The sequence below is a fragment of the Ambystoma mexicanum genome, chromosome 3p (genome assembly GCF_040938575.1).
Source record: "Ambystoma mexicanum isolate Mex_15411 chromosome 3p, UKY_AmexF1_1, whole genome shotgun sequence".
Classification (NCBI taxonomy): Eukaryota; Metazoa; Chordata; class Amphibia; order Caudata; family Ambystomatidae; genus Ambystoma; species Ambystoma mexicanum.
The window spans coordinates 917766541-917777026 of NC_090925.1; the positions used below are offsets into that span (position 1 = coordinate 917766541).

Below are 10486 nucleotides of genomic sequence, written 5' to 3' on the forward strand. Positions count from 1 at the left end.
GATATGAATTTCAGTAGGGATTATATATTGAAATCAATCAAAGCACAAAGAGCTGGGAAACCTCCTGGGCCTGATAATATGCCTGCAGACCTTTTCAAATGTGACCCGCTTTTTTGGTCGATTATCTTGTTTTCTCTCTTTAATATCATGCTAGCAGTAAGCATCTCTTCCAAAGTCCAGGAAAGATGTTATTTTATGTCCAATATATAGAAAATGCAATAACATTCTACCATCTTCATACTGCCCTAAATCTATATTATACAGCACGTTTAAATAGAATTCACGCACGCTTTTATACTATCTTAGCAAATGGATAAATGGATGGAATCACATAATATTTGATCAGACTCACGGTTAGAATCCCGTGTTAGTCTCGGCTCTGCGAACCAGGTACTAAATCTGTACCTAATCCTGCCAAATGCTGTATACATTAAAAAGGAGCTTTTTTAGGGCAAAGCTGGGGAGGGAGCTTCGCAAACAGGGCTTACCGGAATACTTGGTCAGGATCCTGGTGGAGCCCCATAGAGGTAACCTGGCCACAGTCAGTGGTTGAAGAGTAGGGAAAGAAGTAGTGGGACTGTGTTCCCTGCTGGTCTGTCCCCACAAACCCCATCTCTGCGTCCCCTCCCACGTGCCATACAAACCCCTAAACAAAGGCGCCTGCTGTTTAAGGGGGCGTTCAGTGCAATGAAGTGCAAGTTTCAACTTCTTCCGACACTTTGATTTTGAAACAAAACCATTCCGGAACAGTTTCTTTTTAAAATAAAAGTATAGGAACAGTAACAAATAAAAAAAGTAGAGGAGCACCACTCCCGCCCATTTCGACCACTGGTGGCAGTGAAAGTAGGGGGATCTCACCACATGGTTTAAGGTTAATGGGGGTGTTCAGCAGCGGTGCGTTTTGAGACCCTGTTGTTCTCCCCATGCACTAACAACCGTGAAGCTGCATTGCCCAAGGGCCAGGGGACGTCGCTCATTTTAGTTATAAATGAACTCCCTCCCAGGCTTATGCCGAGGATGTGGCTCTCATTGGAAGAACCCCATGTTCACTTCAAGCCCTGATTACAAGATATGTGAACCTTATGGCCTCTATGGACCCGAAAGTAACCACGGCAAAATCTGTGGGTCTTAGTTTCTCAACTAGCAAGCCCCCCAAAAGACACTTCACCTACTCCACGGTTTAAAACGAAAAGATTCCAGAGAAAGACCATTTTGCTTAGTTGGGGGTAACTTTTGATTAAAAGGGAAAGGGGTGTTTCTCACCAAAATGTTGCTGCCCGAAAGATGGCCCAAAGTACCAGTGCCCTTAGTAATTTTGTTTCAGCATTTGGGCATCAGCCTGTGCTGATCATCATGGATAAGGATGTGGCACGGCCGAAAGTAGACAGGAGGACTGGCATGCCCGATACTGAAAAACGCAGAGAATTTCTGAACTATTGGTATTCAGCCATATCTCAGTACCACAATATACATTTATGAACGTTGGGCCTTGACCAGGATCCATTTTAACTTGTTAACACTCAACCCACTGTTAGCTACCTGCAATACGTATGCATCTTATGCTAAAAGCTACTGTCCCTTTTGTATTGATAAGGCTGAAACTAGCCTACATGTTGTTCTAATGTCCCCGAAGTATGCTGCCATACGTGCCTATTATTTAATTCAAATTCTAAAGCATACTGAAATAAGGAAATCTCTCCCAGCCTATAATTACTTGGCCTGATGTAAATAACTGTGGGTGAACTCTGCCCTGAATGCCTATTTAAGAAAGGCACTCCAGCTTAGAACCGAGACTGAAATGCATTATTTTATATTTTATTTATATCGCGCTCGTACACAAGCGTTTCAGAGCGCAACAAGGCAAGGGAGGAGAACAGGGGAGAACAAAACGACGATCTTACTAGGCCCAGTGACATTGAGAACGCGCAGGTGCATGGGAGAGGGGGAGGGGAAAAGTGCATCGAAGGGGGGAGAAGTGGAAAGTGCGGAACAAAGGAGAAATTATAAATAATAAATAAATAAATAATAAAGGCAACAAACAGTGGTAGTGTGCATGATATAACGAGCCCACTGGTTTTTATCTCTGTTTTAAATGGATGGCTAATGTGTTTTATGTGGGTATTTTATCTTCTTTTGCTTATTTTTATTAGATTTTTTCAGTTGCTTTTACTGTCTTTTGCACTTGAATAAATTGCTATGTTGCAATACGAATAAAGTTCTGTGAATGAATGATTGTAGACAGTTTAGTCAGGTAATAACACTTGCCATATTTGCTTAACTGTTGAGGCACAGTTACTGCGTGGCAAGTGGCCATGCTCTGAATAGTACATGTATCGTGTGTGGAAGTTAAGACATTTTTGTTTTTTACATGTTTCTTCTTTTGCCACTTTTACAGATGCTGTTTATTGTGTTAAATGTCCAGACAATCAATGGTCAAACCTGGAGAGAAATGAGTGCATCAGAAAGCCTGTGGAATTTCTCTCTTTCGATGAGCCGCTCGGAGCAGGTCTCGCCGCCATCGCAGTTCTGTTCTCCCTTCTCACTGCTGCTGTTTTGATAATATTCCTCAAGCACCGAGACACCCCTATCGTCCGAGCTAACAACCGTGCTCTGAGCTACATGCTCCTGTCCTCGCTCATGCTCTGCTTCCTGTGCTCCTTGACTTTCATTGGGCGGCCGGTAAAGACAAGCTGCCTTCTTCGACAAATGTTCTTTGGTGTGACATTTTCCTTTTGTGTGGGGTGCATTCTTGCTAAAACTCTCGTTGTTGTGATTGCCTTTAAAGCCACAAAGCCAGACAGCAAATTCAGAGGTTGGCTGGGATTGAAAGTGCCTGCAGTCATTGTCCTTCTTTGCTTTTTAATCCAGGTTATTATTTGCATTACATGGCTGAGGCTGTCCCCCCCTTTCCTGGAAATGAACATGAGATCTTCCATCGGGAAGATCATACTCGAATGTAACGAGAACTCACAGGCTGCCTTCTACAGCATGCTGGGCTTCCTGGGTTTATTGGCCTGCCTGAGCTTCCTCGTTGCCTTCCAGGCAAGAAAGTTGCCCGACAGCTTTAATGAGACCAAGCTGATCACCTTCAGCATGATGGTGTTCCTCAGCGTCTGGACGTCCTTCATCCCAGCGTACCTTAGCACTAAGGGGAAGTTCATGGTCTCAGTGGAGATATTTGCCATTCTGACCTCCAGCGCTGGGTTACTGCTCTGTATATTCTTCCCAAAATGTTATATCATTATCAGGAAGCCTGAAATGAACACAAGAAAGCATTTGCAGGGTAAACAATGATACCTCTGGGCTGAGCATAGAGAACAGATTTGGGAATTTAAAAATGTGTGTGAACTGTAATGATTGCAATGGATTCATTGCAGTGTCCATGAGATTGGCACTACAGTATCTGCTTCTACGTATCCTGCATCGGCACCAATGTAGAGCAGGTTTACTAGGACACTAGATGCACTGTCTAAACTGCCCTGACACCCTTTAGAGCCAGACGCCTTCTCGCTTTCTAAACCACATTCCTGGTACAACATATTCTTCTGAACTCACCTGGCCCACATCCTTACCACTGCTGGCTCTCTAAGCTCTTTTTGGTATAATCTCCTCACCACAGGTCCCATCAGATAAATAAGTATGGTTGACTCACTCCAAACCCACTCCTAGGTTAAAATGTTACAATGACCACATTTCCACACACTGAATCTTTCTCTGAATCTTTGCTGCATTGTCTAGTCCATGGATATCAGTCTTGTCAGAGAAATCATCTTTTGGCAGACAGCCCTTACTACTCTTTGCTATCCGACAAGGCTATAATGTACCCTATAGCTCACCTGACATTGAGAATCTGGATGGAGAATCCCATTTGTCCTGTCTAACCTACCATTTTCTGGTGTTCTACAGAGGGTTGCATCCATTTTAAATTCGGCTTCATTGGGCCCCATTACAAGTTAGCTGGTCCGGATTTAACGGTGCCCCTAAAACCATACCGGCACCGTTTTCCGGACCAGCTAACTACAGGTTCTGTGGCCGTGTGGTGCTACACCCGCCAGGTCTGTCCTGGTGGACATAACGCCACCGGCCGCGGACGGATGTGGAAACACTGGCACCATTACCGCATGGTGCCAGTGTGTCCGTGGCCCCCATTCCCAAGGAGTCCTATGGGACTCCACGGGAATGGGGAGCAAAGGAATGCCGGCTCTGGAATTACTGGACCACCGGGGCTGTTATGCCCCAGTAATTCCTGCTAGTCCGGAGTTGGTACATCCCCACGAGTCCGGCGGCAGCCTGCCGGTTTTACCGGCATGGCTACCGCCGGACTCGTAATGAGGCCCAATTACTTCATAGCACTCATCCACAGTTATGTTTTTTTCTGACAAGACATTTCCTGATTCAAGAAATCCCAAACCATGACTGGAGACTTTGCAACTAAATGAACCCCTAATCTGAAATTCTCCTTGGAAGACTCCCCAATCTGACCTCCTATCTCTATTTATCAGAAATGTGTGTGTGCCCATGTTGCCTCCTAGGAGCTCAATGCTGTAAATGTCTTTGTCTAATTTTCTAATCTACTGTCATTCTTGTTGCTGTTTGTGGTAACTATGAATTGTTTTTACTATATGTGTACTTGTTTGTACAATTAAGTAAGGTTTACCGAGTATCCAGAATGAATAAATATGAGCAAGATTTGTATATCATGATATATGATATGATATGGCATTTATAACGCGCCTATACACAAGTGTTTCAAGGCGCGACAAGGCAAGGGAGGGGAAACAGAGGAAGGACAAAACAACGATCTTACTAAGCCTAGTGACATTGAGATCGCGCAAGTGCAGGGCTGAGGGGATGGGGGAAGTGCCATGAGGGGTTGGGGCGGGCAAATTCCAGACACTGGATCACAAACAAGTAGTGCAGCCAACAGGTGGCAAGTGTTCAAAGTGCAGACAATAGCTGTCAATACGTGCAGTTAAGGGGGCTGTAGGGTTGCAGATAAAGACCACAAGTGCAGGGGATTCCAGGTGGCAGTGCAGGAGTGCAACTGGGGGGGCAGGGACCTGGGCCCGAATTCTGAGGGTAGCCGGGTGACCAGTGCAGTATCAGACAAGAGATCAGCAGGGGAGAGGAAGAGAAAAGGCAGAAGCAAAGAGGAAGGTCTTGAGGTGCTTCTGGAACCAGAGATGGGTCTGCTCAAGTTTCAGAGAGGCAGGGAGGCTGTTTAGAGGGAGGCGCCAGCTGAAGAAAGAGATCTGCCCCCAACTTGTTGCTTGGAGAAGCGACTGACCCTCAAGGAGTTGGAGGTGGAGGAGTGAAGAGCTCGAGTTGGAAGATATTTCCGAATAGAGATTTGGAGGTACTGCGGTCCCAGGCCCCAGAAGGCCTTGTGGACAATGCAGAGGGTATTGAACTTGATCCTTGCTGCCACTAGGAGCCAATTGAGAGATTTCAGGGCTGGGAGATATGATCTCTGGGCTTGAGGCCAAGGACAAGTCTTGCAGTCCTGTTCTGGATGAGTTGTAGAGGACGGAGAGTAGAGGCAGGCAGATTTAGAAAGAGGATGTTGCAGTAATCCAGCCTAGAGAGAACCAGAGCTCTGGCGACAGTGAGCTTCTGGGGGAAGGTGAGGAAAGGAAGAATACCTCGTAGGTGCAGCTGGAAGTTTGACTACTTAGAAACATCAGAGATTTGAGGAGAGAAGGAGAGTGTAGAGTTGAAGATGACCCTGAGGTTCTTAGTCTCACAGGTGGGAGCAGGAAGAGGGCACAGAGTGGGTGGCCAGAGAGTGACAGAAAAGGAAGGTGCAGGAGTGCTGATGAGGAGGATCTCCGTCTTACTGGCATTAAGGCAGAGATTATTAGCGGCACACCACTCCTGGATTGCAGACAGACAATCCGGGATGAGAGAGGGAGAGGAGGCGGCTGAGGGGAGCCTGAAAGCGAGCTGAGTGTCATCCGCATAGCATTGAAAGTTGGAGCAGAGAGCAGCAATGCGGTGGGCAAGAGGTGCCAGTTGGTTGAACAGCCAGGGAGAAAGGTTGGACCCCTGGGGAACACCACAGGTAGAGAGTGAGATAGAGGAGAGGAAGGACCCAAGTTAGACCTGGGAGGGTCAGTCAGAGAGGAAAGAGGTCAGCCAGGCCAGGGTCTGATCAGTGATACCCAGGTTATCAGGGAGCCGGTTGAGCAGGATGGCATGGTTGACCATGTCAAATGCAGAGGAGAGATCGAAAAGATGAGGACAGAGGGATGTTCAGGACAGCAGTTTCCGTGCTTCTGGCTGCTCTGAAGCCAGACTGATGGTCGTGGAGACAATCAACAGATTCAGTCTGAAGACTAAGCTGGGAGATGGCTAGCTTTTCCAAGGGTTTGCCCAGGAAAGAAGTAATGGAGATTGGCGATAATTAGCCGGACAGGAGAGGTCGGCTGAGGGTTTCTTAAGAAGAGGGTGCACAAGAGAGTGCTTCTGGGGGAAAGGGAAGGTTCCAGTGGCAAAAGAGTGATTGCAAAAGTCGGCCAAGGCTGGAGAGAGGGTGTCAATGTGGTCATTGATGATTTTGGATGAACAGGGAAGAACCTGTTTTGATAGGACTTTCATAGATCGGACTTGTCTAGAAACCTCTTTGGGGATGAACAGAGGAAAGGCAGAAAAGGGAGGAGGAGAGGTGGCTGCAGGGAGGCCAGAGGTAGAGAAGAAAGTAGAGGGAGAAGGTGGCCAGAACAAGAGGGTGGACAGGATGTCCTGGGTTTTAAAGATGAAATGTGAAGCCAAGGCCATGCAGATGGCCTGGGAGGGAGACAGGAGAGGTAAAGACTGCTTCAGGATTGGCCAGCTCTGTGCAGATTTTAAAGATTTAGGCTGAGTTGTTAGATTCTGCAGAGACGCTGTCTTCGATGTGAGCTCTCTCCTTAGCGAGGACAGAGAGTCAGTGTTGCCTTTGGAGCAGGCGGCAGGCCAGTTTGTCAGAGGATGTACAAGATGCCAGCCATTTCCTCTCAGCCACCCTACACTTGCGTTTTAGGGTGACGAGTCGTACTAAGAGTTGAACTTGGCTTTGGGCTTGATATGATATGATATGATTTGGCATTTATAACCCCCCTATACACAAGTGTTTCGAGGCGTGACAAGGCAAGGGAGGGGGGACAGAGGGAAGACAGACAGCGATCTTACTAGGCCAGGTGTCATTCAGATCGCGCAAGTGCATGGGAAGGGGGAAAGGGAAAAGTGCGAGGGGGAAGGGAGAGGGGAAAGTGCAGTAAATGGGATAGTAGAATAAATAGGATAATAGAAAGGCCAAATGGTGGCAAGTGCAGGTAAGAGCAGACATAAGTGCTGGTAGGGGGACTGTAGGGATACAGAACAACAGTCGCCAGGTGCAGGGGTTGCAGTGCAGGTGTGAAAATTGCGGGGCCTGGGCCAGAGATCAGAAAGGGTGGCCAGGTAACCGTTGCAGTTTCAACCAGGAATTTAGCAGGGGAGAGGGAGAGAGAGAAGCGGATCCTCATGACAGGGGAAAGTACATTAAGAGTGTCAGAGATAGAAGAGTGGAGGTTGGAAAGGGCTGTGTCAGGATGCAAGTCAGCCAGAGGTGCAGGAGGGGGAGAGAAAGTGGTGGCCAAAGCCTAAACTGGCACACGCTTCATGGGTGGGATGACTGAGAAGGTGGGTGGCAGTGTGGGGGTAGTTTCAGTGAAGAGTTTTGCCATATTGTCTGTTGGTCAATCCGATTTTTACTATTCTGTTGGTTAACCAGTTCAGCCCTAACTCTAACATATTACCTCTCCTTTACTCATGGATTCATATTTCCTCATCACTTTGTAGCTATTCATTCTTTTGGGATTTTTGACCTTATGGTGAGGTTTCCATCAATCACCCCCACTTCGGGGGGCATACAGGGCTGGTAACGGTCCACCACCCCATGCCTAGGCAGGCCCGAGTGAAGTGTATGCTGTATGTCCCCTAAGCAGGGCCACAACCTGGAACCTGAGTTCAGCACAGATCCACACCCTGTATTGGCTGGACAGGGAGACCATTACACACATTGTTGATTTGATCCATGATGTCATCAGCAGCCTAATCAACATCAGGATGCTCATGGTGGTATTGGTGCTGCATTTCATGGCCACTGGCACCTTTCAGTACACTGTGGGTGAGCTGCATGGATTATCCCAACCCTGTTCCTCCAGGGTGCTCTTCCAGGTCTTGGATGCACTCCTGAAGCACATGTCAGACCACATAGCCCTCCCCAGAACACCATCCCAGGTCAATGCCACCAAAGTGAGGTTCCACACCCTGGCATGCATACCCAATGTCATCAGTGCGCTGGACTGCACACATGTTGAGCTGGTGGTCAGACATGCAAATGAGGTGGTCTACCGCAACCGCAAACTGTACGACTCCCTCAATGTGCAGGTTGTGTGCGATGCAGACCTCCTCATCACCCACTGCTGTGCACGTTTCCCAGGTTCCACGCACAATTCCATGGTGTGGCATAACTCCATGCTCCCAGGGTACATGGCACTATACAGCAGAGACCGGATCTGGCTGTTGGCTGAATCAAAGTACCATGGCATGTGCACTGTGGAAAGGGGGGGTGGGTTGTCCACTGTCAACAGTGCATGGGCGCAATGCGATGACATGTACACAGATAGCATGCATGAGCAGGAGGGCTTGTCTGGCATGTGGTGCCTAGGCAAATGGAGCACACCCCATTACTATTTTTACAACGATAAACAGACACAGCACATGCACTACAGGTACCAGAATGCATTTCACCCATGCCACCCACCACAACATCTACACACTGTGCACATCCCCCACCACCTGCGCCACAGCCATGTCAAACTAATGTAACTCCCCCCACAAGCACTGTACCCCACAGCATGTAGCCAGATCTCCTGCCTGTCACAAGTGCACACACCCATTAAAGGTGCTAGACCCCACCCCCCTCAAACTGAAGGCAGATAGCTTGTCAGGCTGATCGATAGTTTTAGTATTGCAAAAATCAGAATTATATCGCTTTGTAGGCCAAAAAGAACATTTAAGAGCAACATATATTGTTAGGGTCAGAATGCATCAGAGGGCATCACAGGTAGCACACATTTATCACAAATATCAGAAATCTAGGCTGAAAAGTGAACAGAAAATGAGTTCTGATTAAAAACAGATTGGTCAGCCATTTTGGTTGAGACAAGGTCAGGCAGATTTTAAAATGGCTGCTAGAAATACAAAATAGTCGAATTTCACAAAATCATGATGAAATAATTAAATAATTCTCTCATAGAATGTCATTTAAAGTTCATTGAAGAAAGACATCTGGAACACTTGTTTCAGACTTCTTGGCAGCAATTCTGATGGTGACGTGCCTGGTGTTCTGGGAAGATAGCAATTAGAGCAGACAGCTGTTAAAACTAGTAACAATTGTGTTGAGTTCATGGGCAGTCCACTACAGCTGATGCCCATATTTAGATTTCTTGGCAGAGAAACATGCTATCGCCTGCCAAAATTACGTCGATGAGGCTGCCAAGGATGTCCTTTCTCAAGGCATCAAAGGATTTATAATAAAGCCAACCAACCCTAGAAGGGGAAAGGGCTTGTCTTTAATTGTCTGGCCCAATCCGAATGAACTGCATCATGAAAGTTAACACTGTGCCAACTGCAAAATGTATAAAAGGCAGCAGAATTGAGAACTCAGAGCTATTATTTCCGATGTCTGAATAGAGCGGATGTTTTGAAAATCAGTCCAGGTTCCTATCTTCCTCTCTGCCTCCTGGTTCCAGCCTCTGCATGCCTGATCCACAGATGCCTAAAGCCCAGAGAGGGTGTTGAGCCCTTGTCTTCACATGTAAAAAGAAGCATAACAATGTTTGAACCCAAATTAACGAATGGGTGAGATGAGCATTGTAGAACATGCAAACAGAACCAGAAGTAGCACACGCAGTGGACAAGGTAGAAGCTGGTGTTGACAAAGGGTCAATGGGCAAGGTGTGTTTTAAATGGTAAGGGAAAATTGAACGGAATCCACCCCCTTGCATCATGATTAGGGCTTCTCGTGCATGGCATTTATCAACTACCTTTTCCGTCTGCATTCATCCACATGTATTTCTTGGCCTTTCAATTTGTATTCATCCACATTTCTGTGTTGTCATATGAAAAGATCATTCACAAGCAGTATTAATCGGCTTTAATTGCAAATCAAACATCCATTTATTAAAGTATGCATGCAGACATATAGGAAATAAATCCTAGCTTCATTCATTCCATAGCAACAAACGATAGCTGCTCTGGCTCCTGCTGCCTTAAGATATATGCTGTGAGCAAATCTCCGACCTTCACTGCAATTTCCATACAACTATTGCACTATCCCTGTCACCAATCTGCAATGAGATTGCCCTGATATGAATGAGTGACGTCATAGAGAACCAGACAGAGAGACCTGTTTTAGCCTTATTAACCAAGCTCATGAATAAATACAGACTGCAAGCAG

General features: G+C 46.7%; 1 protein-coding gene across 1 annotated transcript in view; it reads left to right on the forward strand.

Annotated features, from left to right (window-relative positions):
- The window catches only part of LOC138580006 (extracellular calcium-sensing receptor-like), a 114175-nt gene extending 109479 nt beyond the window's left edge, over nucleotides 1-4696 (forward strand). Inside the window, exon 6 of the mRNA XM_069650236.1 lies at nucleotides 2396-4696. Coding sequence (XP_069506337.1) covers nucleotides 2396-3294 — 899 coding nt within the window. The 3' untranslated portion in view covers nucleotides 3295-4696. The remainder of the gene's footprint in view (nucleotides 1-2395) is intronic.
- The last annotated feature ends 5790 nt before the right edge of the window (nucleotides 4697-10486 follow it).